Genomic DNA, 16,213 nt, shown 5'->3' on the forward strand with positions numbered 1-16,213 from the left:
TTGTGAAATGGCTAAGAGCCATCAAACCTCTTTTCCTCCCAGTTTAAATAAAAGTACCGTTCCTTTTATGATTGTGCATTCTGATGTATGGGGACCGTCAAAAGTAGCTACTCTTGGTGGTGCTCATTGGTTTGTTACTTTTATCGATGATTGTACCAGAATGACTTGGGTTATTTTGTTAAAGTCGAAAAGTGAAGTTAGTTCAGCCTTTCAACGGTTCCATAAAATGATTGTTGTACAATACAACCGGAATATCCAGGTCCTTCAAAGTGACAATGGGGGAGAATATGTTAATATGGAACTTTGTTCCTTCTTAGAGTTGCATGGTATTGTTCATCAGACCACGTGCCCGTATACTCCTCAACAGAATGGGGTTGCAGAACGGAAAAATTGACACTTGTTAGAAATGGTTCGTGCTTCCCTCCTTGTGGCATATCTGCCACTCCATTATTGGGAAGAGGCACTTACATCCACAACCTATCGTATTAATCGTCTTCCATCTCGTACTATGAACTTCCATACGCCATTTTAGGCTCTCACATCTCAGACTAGCAGCCCACTGACTCCCAATCTTCCCCTACGGGTCATAGGATGTGTTGCGTTTGTTCACCTCCATCCACCTCAACGGAAGACTAAACTTGAACCTCGAGCCATTCGTTGTTTTTTTTTTGGGTATGCTACTACCCAGAAAGGATTTCGTTGTTATCATCCTTCGAGTAAAATAATGTTTATTACTAAGGATGTGATTTTTCACGAGAATGAAATGTTTTTTGGATCCTCCACGTCCTCACTTCAGGGGGAGTATGGAAATAATGAAGAAGTTCTGACTCAAGATAATAATGACGTGTTAAGCCTGGAGTACACGGCTTCTGGAGAAGGGCAGCAGCTCATGTGTTGTGGTGATCGGCCCACGGCACCTAGAGAAAGGCACGGCTCGCAATTCCTGGAGAAGGGCAGCAGCCCGTGTATTTTGGCCGTCATCCCATTGAGCAGACTACTGAAGAGTAGCCAACAAGTCAGGAAAAGAAGCAGCCCAGGGTCTCACAGGTATTGAGTTGGAAAACGAGATGCAGCTGCCTAATTGCAATGAAACCGAGCAGCAATTACAGCATGTGTCACGAGATATTACTTCTTATAACCAATCGTCTTCTATACCGGATGCACTTTCACTTCGTCGTCTTCCAGAGCGTATTAATTGAGGTATTCCCAAATCCACTTATGAGGCAGATCCTAAGTGTAAACACAAGTATTCCATGAGTGAGCCAAATTCTGATTCAAGAGTGAGATACCCATTAAACAATTATGTGTCTACATGTCACCTGTTAGAATCAAATAAGTCATTTATATATCAATTATCTACTGTATCTATTCCTAACAGTGTGCAGGAGGCTTTAGCAGATTCCCGTTGGAATGATGCAATGAACGAGGAATTGAGATCATTAAAGAAGAATGCTACCTCGGAAATAACTGACTTGCCAACCAGAAAGAAAATTGTGGGATTCAAATGGGTTTATACAGTAAAATACAAAGCCGATGGAACGGTAGATCGCTTTAAAGCACAGTTGGTGGCAAAGAGGTATACACAGAAATATGGCATCGACTACACTGATATGTTCGCACCAGTGGCAAAGATCAATACAGTTCGTGTTCTACTGTCCTTGGCAGCAAATCTGAATTGGCCTTTGCAACAGTTCGACGTAAAAAATGCATTCCTCCATGGAGATCTAACTGAGGAGATTTACATGGACCTTCCACCAAGGTGCAATGATTCGGACATATGGAAACAAAAGGTATGTAGGCTCAAGAAATCATTGTATGGATTAAAGCAGTTTCCTAGAGCCTGGTTTGGTAGATTTACCAAGTCCATGAGGGCATTTGGGTATAGGCAAAGTAATTGGGATCACACGTTATTTCTGAAACATCAGAACAGAAAGGTTACAGCTCTAATCGTGTTTGTGGATGATATAGTAGTTACTGGTAACGATCCTGTTGAGCAAGCAGCCTTGAAAAGTTATTTGTCCACAGAATTTGAAATGAAAGATCTTGGTTCTTTGAAATATTTTCTTGGGATTGAAGTGTCAAGATGCAAGTCTGGGATATTTCTATCACAAAGGAAGTATGTTCTTGACATGTTGGAAGAAACCGATATGACAGCGTGTAAGCCGGTGTCTACTTCGTTGGCCGAAGGAATGAAGGTGGGTATAGATCAGAACCAAGTACTGGTTGATAAAAGGAGGTATCAAAGGTTAGTAGGAAGATTAATGTACTTGGCTCACACTAGGCCGGATCTTGCTCATGCCTTAAGTGTGATTAGTCAATATATGCACAATCCAGGAGAACAACATATGAGTGCAGTTATGAGACTATTAAGTTACTTAAAAGGAAGCCCTGGTAAAGGAATTCTATTTCGAAAAAATGGGCATTTCAGAATTGAGTGCTATACGGATGCTGATTGGGCAGGATCAACGGATGATAGGCGCTAGACATCTGGGTATTTCACCTTCGTTGGGGGAAATCTAGTAACGTGGAGAAGCAAGAAGCAGAATGTTGTATCAAGGTCAAGTGCAGAAGTCGAATTTAGAGGCATAGCACTCGGTATTTGTGAACTCTTGTGGCGTAAGTTTCTGTTACAAGATGTGGGAGTCAAACAAGGTCTGCCAATGAAGTTATTTTGTGACAATAAAGCTGCTCGTGATATTGCTCATAATCCTGTGCAACATGATAAGACCAAGCATGTAGAGGTTGACCGATTCTTTATTAAAGAGAAGCTAGATAATAAAGTAATTGAAGTTCCTCCCATAGGAACGGACGACCAAGTAGCATATATTCTCACGAAGGCAGTTTCTAGTGACAAGTTCTCCAAGTTTCTACACAAGTTGGGCATGTGCAACATCTATGCACCAACTTGAGGGGGAGTGTTGACTTGTATTAGGATTCCTATAATTGTGGGATTCCTACTATAATTGGTTTCCTAGTTTAGGGTGTTATTATTCTTTCCCTTATTCTTTCCCATATCTGTATAAGGTTGTATATATACCTTGTTTTGAGATGAAATAAATATATCATTGAAAAGCATTCTTTCTTCTCTGAATGGGTTGTTGATATCTTATCTCTATGTTGTCGATGTATGATCAATCAATATGTGGTCAATATTTCATTTTGATCAATTCAAAAATATGATTTGATTTATTCAAAAATATGATTTGATTTCTGGTCATTTTAGCCAATTTTCCAAGATTTTGTAGCCGATATTTACGGAAGAGAAGTGACACTAATTTACAATTTCAAGGGTCATAAGAGGAAGTGGGCAGCAAAAGGTTAGGGCATATGTTAATCTGGGAGCTTACTATCTTATGGGTATACTTTCTCAATCTTTTATGGACATATAACACAAGTATTATTTTCAAATTAACGTTTAGGTTCTTCACAGGGCCTTTGGACGGGAATTATCGTGGCTCTATTCATGGAGGCACTATGTCTTTCGATCATAATCATATGCACAAATTGGGAGAAAGAAGTAGGCTACTTTGTCATGTTATGTTTTGTTTAGTCAGTCTGATTTTACATTCATCTCATGATCCATTTTTCATTCCTTTTGTAGGTGAAGAATGCTTCTGACAGAGTGTACAACACAATGACCTCGGCTGATATGTCATAGTCAAGGTTCTAAGACGTTAGACACTAGTTGGGTGGCAGGTTAGGGTCTAGCGCCTAGGTGGCTAGGTGGGGTCTAGGCGGGCGCCTAGGCGGACTAGGCAGATTTAAGTAAATCAATTATATTCCGTGTAAATAAGTGTTTGTTTATACTTAATATATATAATTTCATCATAAACTACAAAATAAAATGATATATATATTATGAAGTATTGGAACATAATGAAAACATGGGGAACAAGCATATAGTGTGTGCTCATTTAAGTATTCAACAAGTCTCTAACAATTTAAAAAAAAAATTAAATGCAAATTGAAAGTTATTTAATTTCTGTTTAAGTGAGTCGCAACCTAGGTAGGTGCCTAGGCAGATTTGGGCAAGCTAGGCGGGTGCCTATGTAGTCTAGGCGAGAGCCTCGGCTGGTTTAGGCGCATTTTCTTAATTTTCAAACGTCTAAGCATTAATCGGGGTGGTGGGCAGCCGCCTAGTGTCTAGAAGGCGCTAGACGGGGATTTTTAGAATAGTGGTCATAGTAAAGCTGGTACAGAAGCAGAAGTCGCCATCCCTTCAGATTGTGTCCTTTAAGGGAAAGGAATAATATGGGAAGGCGAAAATATTTGGAATTTTTTTTTTTTTAAAAAGTGAAGGTTCTAATCCATAATTTTGTAAAGAATTCTCTCTTCTTAAAGAAGACATTGCAAGCCACATAAAAAAAACTAAAGGTGATGAATCTCAGATGACGTTGTACCGGATTTGTGTGGAATGTTTTCCCAGTTAGTTTTGTAATTTCAAACTTTTAAACAGAATACAATGTCCTATAATTACTTGGGGTAATTTTGAAACTCCCTTATTTGCACGAAACAATTGTAAATTGGGCATCAAATTTACAAGTTACATTCTTACTAAGCACAGATTGTATGCCTTTCTGCGTTGCTAAATATTAAGATGTAAAACAATGAGTTGAGAAAATGATGGCGATGACAAAATCTCAAATGAAATCAAAAAATAGGATAGGCTGCCCAATTTCAAGTCGTACAGCAAGCCTCTCTTCGTGATATAGTATCAATTGAACTCAATGGGTTTTGTATAGCAATTCAGTACTCATATACATTTTGTTTTCAAACGATAAGTGTTGTAAGGGGCTTAAACATGAATACGATAGATCTCACAACTACTACTATTAGGGCAAGATTTCCCTCGCACAGCTCTTCAAGGAGGTGGCACTTGGTGTTAGTCATTGGTCAAGTTCTTCTTGCTTGATGTACTGCAAGAAGAGTTTATAGTTAGCTTGAAAGGTGCCTTTGTGGAGCCTTTGATGTAGGCCTTGAGGCTCATAATCAAAACTAACAAAGCTTTAGGCGTGCCACTATTATCCTTACATAACAGATTGTCGAATGGGTGTGAATTAAGTCAATTCCTTGCGCCTCAAGTTACTTTAACTTTTTGTTTATCAAAGGATTGTCGTAGATGGGACTTTTCTTGCCTTATAAACAGGGACTTTTAGTTCATAATCTTATATGTCCAAAGTGAAGGGGGTTCAGGTCCCTTTAAACCATTTCTTCGATCACAATTTACTTTTATGAGAACAGGTTCATTAACTTAACTAGATTCGAACGTAAATGGGACTTCTTAGGTAGAAAACAGTTAATAATGACTTGAATACATGTTGAAAAGTATATTAAGCTACAAATTTACTAAATACAAGTACAGACAAAGAGACTCGGCCAAGATTTCACCTTGTCGAGCAAGGTTGAACCTCTTTCAGCCATTTCTCTTTGACTTTATAGACGTTTGTTTACTAGAAAAGGATGGTAGATAACTAGGTTCTACACGAGGGAATCGATACTATAACACTAAGGAAATGTAGCAAAGCTTTTACACTAGACGAAAGATAACTTTTCTTAGGGAACTATAGTTAAAAGGATTGAATCTAGACAAGTTTCAGCTTTTCTGGGTACAAACTGGCTTGAGTGCAGAGTTTGTATGTCTTTTGATTGGTTGGTTGAGTGTCATTGTCTCCGGTGTCTCTTTCCCCTTTTATAGGCGACTTGGCCCAACTGTCTTGGCTTTGTTCTTAGCCGAGGACTTCCAGGGGTAGTGAGTTATCTCTTATTTACACCTTTATGCCTTAGAAAGTGCTTTTTGGTTGGTGGTGAATTCGTCTCTGTCAACCATCAATTCAATTATAGGCATATGGCCTAGTTTGTTATTGAGATGGCTTCAATTTGCTTCAGGTCCCTCGACTGGGCTTCTAGCAAATTCCCATTCACTTTGGCATCCTTGGGCTTTGTCATGACAAAGCCCAATGTTAAATATTAACCCAAACAACTACAAATGCTACCAGCACACACAAAACGATATGAAGACCATATGAACCAAGTACGCCATAGGACTTTAGGGAAAGAGGAATACTATATATGTTACCAAGATTAATACATGAATACAGAATCCCTACAGATATTCATGCACGCAATAGTGAAGGTCATTTGCATGTGAACGGTCGTGTGGTTTGCATATAAGCCTACATGATGAGTCGAGGTTGAGGCTAACATAAGGCTACATGTTTTACTATGGACTGATCAATATCAACGGACCACACACACTCAGTGTTATTAGCCAAGACAATAAATGTGAATGTCTACCATGATGAAGCAGCAGTGGATCGAGCATTGAAACTACAAACTCGTATACATGTAGTCAGGACATACACCACTAGTAGAGGTCGAGCAACATCCAATGGTGAGTTATTGTTGTTGTAGTTTGGCTCGATATAAGAAGTAACTATGTGATGGATCCCACTTTGAAGGAGTATAGAACCCCGCATTTAGTCCATTGGGCATGGTACACTTGCAAAGCTCGTGATGGAACAGTTATATACTGATGAATTCCTTCTTTTTTTTGGGTCATTTTAAACAAGAAGATATGGATGTTGAAGAACTAACAGTTGGACTTGAGTCACCCTTTATTCCAGTTCAACAAGAACAGGCAATATTACAATCATGAAAAGGATGAGCGATCAAAGCCGAGATTTTCAAGGAAGTGAAGAAGCAATTGTTGTTGGCATTTGGCATTTGGCATCAAATTTCTTGTTAGGTGGTATGCAACCTATATCAGTCATGTAAGTTGGTCGTCTCGAAGAGCTAGCACTTGCAGGTGCTTCCATGGCTACTTCCTTTGCTTCACTGACCGGTTTGAGCTTGACAGTAATTAAGATTGAGTCCCTATTAATTGATTTTCTTCAGTCATATATATTGAACATGTATATTTATATTGTTTGAATTGTGATACTTTTTGTGAATGATGATAATATTAAGCTCTATTTCAATTAAGGATAAGTATATTTTCATAAATTTACACAAGAAGAAGATACAACCATTATATACAGTTGTAGGTAAACTAAAATAAAGAACTACAATGAGCAAACACAAAGAATCAATTGCAATCGACAAGGAAAAGGAAAGGCAGCCCATCAGGGATTAGATAGGATTCGAACAGTTGACTTTTGTTGATGGAGAGGTTGTTCTGTGATATGAGGAAATCCTTTATAAGCCCTTGCAAAACGGTGCTACTATCGGAGACATGGATCTTGGACCTAAGCAACTGTAAGTGTAGATGAGGAAAAAATGAGATACTTGAAGAAGGCCTTGATTGGCATGATCATGAATAAACTGAAAATCAAGATCAATGTGCTTCATGCAAGAATGAAGTATTGGATTCACACTGTAGAAGGTTGCACTAATATTATCACAAGGAACAGTAGGTTTTTGCTGGAGTAAGATGCCAAGTTCACGAAGTTGGGACTGAACCCAAGCAACCTCAGCGGTATTGGAAGCGATGGCACGATATTCTTCTTCCATAGACAAGCGAGCAACAGAACGCTGCTTATAAGAGCTCTAGATTTCCACCAAAGTAAACAACAAGGCTAGTAGTGGATTTTCGATCGTCACGATCACCAGTAAGGTGTTGTTGGTGTATGCTTCAAAAGCATGTAGAGTCATTGACTACAAGGGCAAGTAAGAACATCTGTCAATCGAGCACGTGACCTAATAGCGGAGTAGGAAGATTTGTTATTAATTAAGATGAGTCCATGCAATAACTTATGGCGTAAGGGAAAGAAGTTCCACTTCTAAGGCACATACCCTACGGATCTTAAGTTTTAAATTATGTTTCTAGCCATAGGTTGGTCGAGTGGACTGTCGAACATCCACAAAGGTCACTCGTATTCAATAGTAAGTCTCAGATTAAGCATGAAGTGACATAGAATAGTTATTATGAGATCGAGCTCACTAAACATTCACCAACCATAGAAGTGTACGAATAGAAGATTACCCACTTGTCGATCTTACCGCACTTCTGATTTATGAATGCAACTAGTTCTGAAAGCTGAGGCATCACTAATTATCTCATGTTGATGAATGTGATCTTTGGCCTTAACTCGAAGCTATCAAACGATAGTGGAGCCTTGTAGTGTGAGGATCAGGATCATATGCATTAACATCCATATAGGTGAATGCACAACAAGGAATCTATCACCTACTAGGTAATTATGAAGGTAGATATTCCTAGATCACCTTGATGATCTATCTTAAAAAATGTTTGGCCAAACCAATATAAAGGAGATACATTTGGGTGATCATATTTATATGTAGAGTTTAATAATAATTTCATGCTCCAAAATATATTAATTTTTGTAGCCGAAAGTTATTGCTAGATGTTACTACTCAGTTTGTGGATATTCTTCCAAGGTTGAATGGTTTCTAATTATATCAATTTAGTTGAATTTGAGTAATCAATTTATCTGCTGCTAGCTTTAGTTGAAACCTATAAGTATTAGAAGTATGCCCACAATAATAGAATACTTATTATGTTAAACTCTTATTTAGTATAATGGAAGGGCATTATATTGTGCATTGTTAATCAATATTTAATGTATTATGTGCTAAATCAATAATAGAATCCAAGAAATGTAATCAACATAAGAGGGAAGTGATACGTGCTAGATCAATGAGACATTTCTCTTATGTTCATTCCTAAAACGTTTCTAGACATAATATTCTCAATTAGGCATCGACAATCCACTAAGGCTATTATGTGTTATGTCAACTCAATCGGGAGTGTGACTAGTCTCAAGGTCATTAGTGTTTGGACACTAAGACAAACACATAGGTGCTTCAAAGGTTGTCGAGTACACTGACCAACGATCAACATAGGGTTCTAACATACATATCATATAAGAACTCATAAGTTGCAATAATGCAAAGTGGTCTTTTGACATGAGGCATCATAGTTTTCTAGCAGTTAGATACTAACCTTTGACTATGTTGAAGGAATTCCATTAAGGATGTCCAAAACATTGTTGCAGTTATGCTACCAGCATGTAGTCATGTGAATGTACAATAAGGGATCTCTAACCTTTCATGGTAGAAGAAGAATACTCTAAGATGTGATTCATGAGCCTTTGACCAAAGCATATGAATATTACTTAGGAAGTATCTTCCGAATTATATTTAATAGAATCATATAGAGAAGTATCACATTGGATAGTAGACATGAAACAAACTATGAACCAAACAATGTGATCAAGAGTATTAGCGAAGGTCCGTATTGCATTGTAGTTGTAATAGTTCTCCAACTAGTTCTACTTAGCCTAGGTAGCCATGACATACTACTAGGTGTCACTCATGGGTTGTGGAAGCTCTAATGATTAGCAATGACTAATCTTCATCATAGGGATAATTGAAATAAAATTTCAATTCACAATGCATGATGCCTCGCTAATTGGAACCTAATGGATTGTACACTGTATAAGGATGAGTATGGAGAAATAAATGAGATGGATATAACAAATTAAATAGTTTAATTGAGTATAGTTAATATTAATTAATTAGTATGAAGAAATAAATGAGATGGATATAAACAATTAAATAGTTTAATTGAGTATGGTAAGAATAATTAATTAGTTAATTAATCATACGAAAGGTTCGTACTAGGATTAAAAATAGTTTCGGGGTTTCAAGGCCCAATGAGCTTTGAGCCGCAATGTCCATTGAGTTTAAGTTGTATGACAACTAAAATAAAGTGTGATTTAGTCCACTTAACTAAGGGAGGCCCTCCATGAGGAAGATTGGGCATTATTTCACTTATACCGCTCACTTCTGAGTTGGTGTAAAAGTGACTTTAGCCAAAATTCATTAGGGTTCTTCGAGAGGAAACTTGGAGGCACAATACATTTTCACTTCCTCTTTAGAGAGCCGGCCACCTAGCAGATTTACTAGCATCAAATATCTTCTAGGTCTTCCATTTCCTTTTCACTTCTCAATCCTTGGTGTGGAGACTTAAAGGCACCATCCTTTTGGTGCTTGGAGAATCCTTTCATCAAATCCTGAAGGAGCAAAGGAGTAAGGAAGAAGAAAAGACCTAAGGATTCAAGAAGTTAAATCATGGAGCATATGAAGAGGATTGAAGGCCCTCACATGGGTGATAACCTTGTGAAAACAAGGATAAGCTTCATCCTTTCATCAAATCCTGAAGGAGCAAAGGAGTAAGGAAGAAACAAATACCTAAGGATTCAAGAAGTTAAATCATGGAGCATATGAAGAAGATTGAAGGCCCTCACATGGGTGATAATCTTGTGAAAACAAGGATGAGCTTCATGGGTATGAAAGCTTAATCTGTCTTCCTTCTTTTATGAAAAGAGTCATGATTCACCATCCACTAGGTCTTGAATTTCATGGGACTTAGATTTGTTTAGAGTTCATACTTAAGTTTAATTGTTAAAGTTTTTCTTTCAATAAGGTCACACACAATATAGTGATAACAAAGGATAAAACTGGTGAGGATTACATTTAATAAAATTGATTTATTAATTCTAACTTATAATTTGATTAGTTGGTTTGGGCTTTTCATTTATTATTAGTTATTTGAACATGAATTGTTATTAGCACTTCAAAAATCTCATTTGGCACTCCAAACTTTCTATAATTAGAAAGAAAAATAGACTTGTGAGTAGTGTAGAATGAGATTTTTGGAGTGCTAATAACAATTCCCATTTGAACTAAATAAAATAAAGAAGCCTAGTCCCAAAAAAAAAATACCAAATTAACTAAATTTAAAAAAAAAAAGGACCAAATGGGCTAAAGCCCGATGATTAGAGCAGTTCCACCGGAGGTGGAATAGCCCAACAACCAGTCAAAAAACAAGGCTGTCACCTTGTTAATTCACTCCAACCCAGCAATTTGCCTGGCACCTAGCCCAAGCTAGTCTCTGGGCCAGCTCAAAATTGACTGACCAAGGAGCCGGGCTATTTGCCTGGCGCGTCCAACTCACTTGCGAGTGGGCGCGAGTAGGGGACAAGGGTGCAGGCAGTGGGGCCTGCTGTCAGCTTATTGTGCTTCACCCGGAAGGAGGCGACGTGGCCCTCTCAATGCCATTGGATTTCCAATGGTAAAAAAATTTAAATTTGACTTTTAAAATGGACCGTCCGATCACAGATCAACGATCCACCTTTTTCACACAAAATAAAAATAAAAATAATAAAAAAGGCCCAACGGTCAGAATTATGACTGTTGGCCACGTGGCAGCGCCTTGGTTCTTGGATTTGAATATTTTTCAAATCCAACGGTCCAGATTAATTAACTATATTAAAATTTATTAAAAATTATGAAAAAATACATAAAAATTATTAAAAAATACATAAAATTTTTTAAAAAGTTATTTTTTTTTCTATAAATACCAAACTCTCATCTTCCACCTTACACCACATTTCAATATTTTCTACACTTTTTACAAAAGCTTTCATATACTTTTTGTGTGAAAAAAAAATACCAAAAAGCTCATCCTTAATTTTTTTGTCCATATAAACCATACATCCCTACATCCATCTTCATCATTTTCAAATCTTGAGTTTTTTTTTACAATATCTTCTTCAAGGAGAGTGCATAAACAATTTGTGGAGCAATAGAAAAGATTGTTGGCATAACAAGAAGAATTGATCAATCTCGAGGAAGGTGGAGGTGGAGATGAGGCTTTCGCAATGGAGGAGGACTCAGATGATGACCATAGAAGGCAGAGGGCCTCACATTCCCATCGTGTCATGGAAGCTGTAGGTCAGATAGCCAAACCCAGATGTGCCGCAAACTTCGATAGAAAAAGGGAAATAAGATGTAAAGATCTCTTGGAAGATTATTTTATTCCCAACAGCGTATTCCCTGATCATGTTTTTAGACGTCATTTTAGAATGCAACGAAGTTTGTTCAACAAAATCATAAGTGCTATTTGCAACCATGATCCATATTTTGTGCATAAAGAGGATGCTTTTCGTGTTCTAGGTCTTCTTTCAGAGCAAAAAATTACGGCTGCCTTGCGAATGCTTGCATATGGAGTATTTGCAGATCAAGTGGATGGGGTCGCGAGGATGGGAAAAACAACTGTTCTGGAGTCCCTAATGCGGTTTTGCTGTGCAATTGAAGCCCTATACACCAATGAGTACCTCCGAACACCCACACCAAGGGACATGCGAAGGCTTCTGAGGAAGGGTGAGATGCGAGGCTTCCTTGGCATGATTGGAAGCATCGACTGTATGCACTGGACTTGGAAAAACTGTCCAAGTGCGTGGCAAGGAGCTTATGGCGACACAAAAGGAGCCAAAAGTGTCATTTTGGAAGCAATGACTTCATTTGATACATGGATTTGGCATGCTTTTTTTGGTGTTCCAAGAGCTCAGAATGATCTAAATGTCCTTACTCAATCTCCAGTGTTTGACGATCTGCTGCAAGGAAAATCGCCGAAATGCACATATTGGGTTAATGGCACTAAATAGGACGAACCATACTACATTGCAAACGGTATTTACCCAAGGTGGGCTACGTTTGTCAAAACAGTGCCACATCCACAGACTGAAAAAGAAAAACACTTCGCAAAATGTCAAGAGGGGTGTAGGAATGATGTGGAACGTTGTTTTGGCATCTTGCAAGCTCGTTGGTCAATTGTCAGGGCTGCAGCTAGAATGTTTGATGTCGAGGCTCTTCAATCCATCATGATGACATGTATTATTCTCCACAACATGATTGTGGAAGATGAGTATGATTATGATGCTGTCGGAATATGAGCCGGATCGGATGAACAACTCAAGAACACGTATTACTGTGCTCATAACCGGACCGAAGATCCCGTGCAACACGAGCCGTTGGAACGGGATGGACGTTACAATGAATTGATCGTTCAGCGGTACACTGATGTGCAAGAGCCATACTGGCACATAACCCGCCAGAATGACTTGATTGAGCACCAGTGGGGACTGCAAGAAGGTGAAGATAATTAAAATAAGCTTGTGGTTAAAGAATAAAGTGTATTTGATGAGTTTATGTAATTTTATTTTAGTGTGTTTTTTTTATTTGATGAGTATGTAATTTTATTTTAGTGTGTTTTCATTTAAGTTTATTTGAAATTTTATCAGAAATTGGTTAAAAATCTTATCCGAAAATAAAACTATTTTTTTTATTTATTCTTTTTTAAAAAAATATTTTAAATGGGCTGGGTGCCAGCACATTTTGTAGGGGTGGAGATCGTTTGTGCCAGTGCATTTTTAGACTGGATGCCAGCGCATTTTTTTAGGGGTGGAGATGCTTTGACCTATTATTGTTCATTGAGATATATTACTGTTCACTTAAGTGGATAAATGCGTTCGACGTTGGCGCAAAGTCTTTAGGGGTGGAATTGCTCTTAGGGAGGTGCATCAAGCCCAATGAAGGGTTCCGTACGTGATACACGTGTGGTGGAATTGTTCTGTATAAGAACAATATGACTAAGGGGTCTTTAGACCTAGTGTCGATTTAATGAATTGTGATATCAAAAATTTGAAGAGAAGGGAATAAGATTTTCCAATTTTAGAAAATTAAAAGACAAAACATTGCAACCAAACAACATTTTCGCCACCCCAGATGGAGGAGAAGGTCCTAACAAATTGCTGTCTTCTTGTTTCACCAATCGCAGATTCATTCGTATGGATATAAGTAGAGGCCTAACACTTGGAAACCTCCACATTGAATTCATCCGCATCTGAAATCCTAATGTTGAAACTCTAAACCTAATCTAAGTTTATCCATGTGTTCTTAATTTATTTGCATGAACACAAACACGTCAATTAATAACTTGAATTAATTTAATATGATTAAACAGAATGCAACGTTCCTTTAATCATGCATGTTAATTGGATTATTTATACTCATGTCACTTGCCGCGCTTCCACATACGTGTGCTAAAGTAGTCAACAAACCAATAGGTGTATCATTGTGGGTACTCCTAGAGGCCCAACATTTGTGGAGCTTTGTCGTGATCAATCATGAAGAGAAGGAACACAAGTACAGTGAAGATCCTACAAAGCAGTGCACACATGGCTAAGGATTCATGTAAGTTAATCTCTTCGTCGTATTCTTTTGTTGCATTATAGAATTACAACATGTTATGTTTATTTAATTATTTTCTGCTGAGTATTTAACTATTACAATTAAATAAATCTCAATTATATGCCCTGAAATCCAACGGTGGTATCAGAGCCATACTGTAATCGATAATTGCACAGTGTGTTTCATTATAATGGTTAATACCAGTATAGATTTAATTATATAGTGTACCGTTGTTCTTTAATAGTTCTTGACAACATGCATGTTTTGATCTAAACATTAGATATGTATGATTAGAATATTTGTTTTAGAGATTAATTAAAGATTCGATAAAAGGACAAAAATTTAAATTTAAATCCGTTAGGACTTTTGGTGACAAAAATGTTTGTTACTAAAATTCCCATATTGTACCTAACTACTTTTATGACGAAATTGTTTGTCATAAAAAACCAACCGGAAATCAAGTTTTAATTTTTTTTTTTTTTTTTTGAAGAAACGACGATATATTAATATTCCAATAGATGTTACATCAAATCTTGGATAAGGATGTCTCGAATAAGGTCAACAGGATCCTCAAACCGAACTACCTCATTGCCAATTGAAATCATTAACTGAGCTAATCTATGGGCTATCCCATTACAGGTTCGAGGGACATGCACAAACTGAGTGGGATGGAGTGCAACTGCAACCAGCCCAACGTCCTCCACAGGTATCCCCAACGCCAAAAAATCACTAGAGTACATATTGATCATAGCCAGAGCCTTAGTAGAATCGCTTTCTACTAAAACCTAATGTACCCCCAAGCGTTGTGCAAGCCGAAGTCTCTCCATCATTGCCAATAACTCTAGGGTTGTGATTTTCACACACCCTTAACTACTTTTCTCACACCCCTCCCTATTTTTTAGTACTTAATTGGTATCCTACTAATTATTCTTCCATATATACCCTCTCCCTATTTAATCTTTCATTAATTACCATAAAAAAGTAGGAAGGGTATATATGGAAGATTAAATAGTAGGAAACCAATTAACTATTAAAAAATAGGAAGGGGTGTGGGAAAAGTAGTTAAGGGTGTGTGAAAATCACAACCCAAACTGTATATGTAGCACTGATCTGATCCCCTCTCTCCTTCAGGCCCCTGCTGTAACAAACGCCCATTCAAGTCCCAAAATATGACGCCCACACCGCCCACATTTTTCACCAACCGCGTAGCACCATCCACATTAATCTTCACCCATCCATCTCGAGGCAATAACCATTTAGTTTGTAGCGGCTTTTTAGGGATCCTTGGCTTGAAGTTGGTTATCTGGAAGCCCTGATGCTAACTAAGAACACGTTGAACAACCTCCATTAGATTTCTCTCTTGCCACACCGCCCAAAGAAGCATACAAAAAATGTCAAAGTCAACTTCGTGTTGGTCCACCAATGAGATCAACCATTCCTTTATTAAACTGTCTCGCACGCTCACCAAACGCAGCCCAATAGGAGATGTAAACCACACATCCCATGCAAAGCTACACTCTTTGAGCACATCACCCTTCGTTTCAGGAACTTCATTACACATCGCACACCTCACCTCCAATGAAACACCTTTCTTAGCAAGATTGACTTTAGTAGGGAGAATACTTTGACTAGCCTTCCAAACAAAGACTTTCACCTTCGGAGGTACTTTTGCCTTCCAAATAGATTTCCAAAGCTTCTTATATGAATTTCCATCAAAATTTGAGGTGGAAGCACTAAGAGAGGGAGATTGCACAAGCTTTTGAGCAACGTTATAACCACTTTTAACCATGTAGAGACCCCGGTTGTGAAAATGGCAAATCAGATGGTATGCTGGCAAGCGAAAGCAAATAGGCATGGACCGTATCATACTCACCTCTTCCTCTGAATATAAAGCCAACAACACATTGAACCTCCAAGACAACGTTACTGGATCAATTAACTCCTTCACCTTCATACTTTCTTAGGAGCTTGGACCAACTAATAGGACCTTAAAAGTATTTAGTCTTGGGATCCACCTATCCTTCCAGACATTAATCAACTCGCCATTGCCAACTACCCACCTAGACCTTCCAACCAGTACCTCACGTGCCTTCATAATACGACTCCAACAGAATGAGCTATATGATGGGGTGGACGTCTCCCAGAAAGAGGAATGAGG

The 16,213-nt window shown here is 38.0% G+C and overlaps 2 protein-coding genes across 2 annotated transcripts; one reads left to right on the top strand and one right to left on the bottom strand.

Moving 5' to 3' along the window:
• The first annotated feature begins 11,684 nt into the window (after positions 1-11,684).
• LOC139190949 (uncharacterized) lies at positions 11,685-12,470 on the top strand. Its single transcript, XM_070811442.1, has 2 exons — positions 11,685-11,757; positions 11,959-12,470. The coding sequence occupies exons 1-2, from the start codon at positions 11,685-11,687 to the stop codon at positions 12,468-12,470; spliced, it is 585 nt and encodes a 194-aa protein (XP_070667543.1).
• A 2,903-nt stretch (positions 12,471-15,373) lies between these two features.
• On the bottom strand, positions 15,374-16,009 carry LOC139190950 (uncharacterized). Its single transcript, XM_070811443.1, has one exon. It carries the CDS (start codon positions 16,007-16,009, stop codon positions 15,374-15,376), a length of 636 nt encoding a protein of 211 aa, XP_070667544.1.
• Between the last annotated feature and the right edge of the window lie 204 nt (positions 16,010-16,213).

The sequence above is a fragment of the Malus domestica genome, chromosome 13 (genome assembly GCF_042453785.1).
Source record: "Malus domestica chromosome 13, GDT2T_hap1".
Taxonomy (NCBI): Eukaryota; Viridiplantae; Streptophyta; class Magnoliopsida; order Rosales; family Rosaceae; genus Malus; species Malus domestica.

Excerpts from the sequence above, each read along its gene's own strand:
- LOC139190949 (XM_070811442.1), top strand. The coding sequence starts at position 11,685 with ATGGAGGAGGACTCAGATGATGACCATAGAAGGCAGAGGGCCTCACAT. Across the intron at positions 11,758-11,958 it reads TCGTGTCATGGAAGCTGTAG|AGGATGCTTTTCGTGTTCTA; the intron begins GTCAGATAGCCA and ends TTGTGCATAAAG.
- LOC139190950 (XM_070811443.1), bottom strand. The coding sequence starts at position 16,009 with ATGAAGGTGAAGGAGTTAATTGATCCAGTAACGTTGTCTTGGAGGTTC.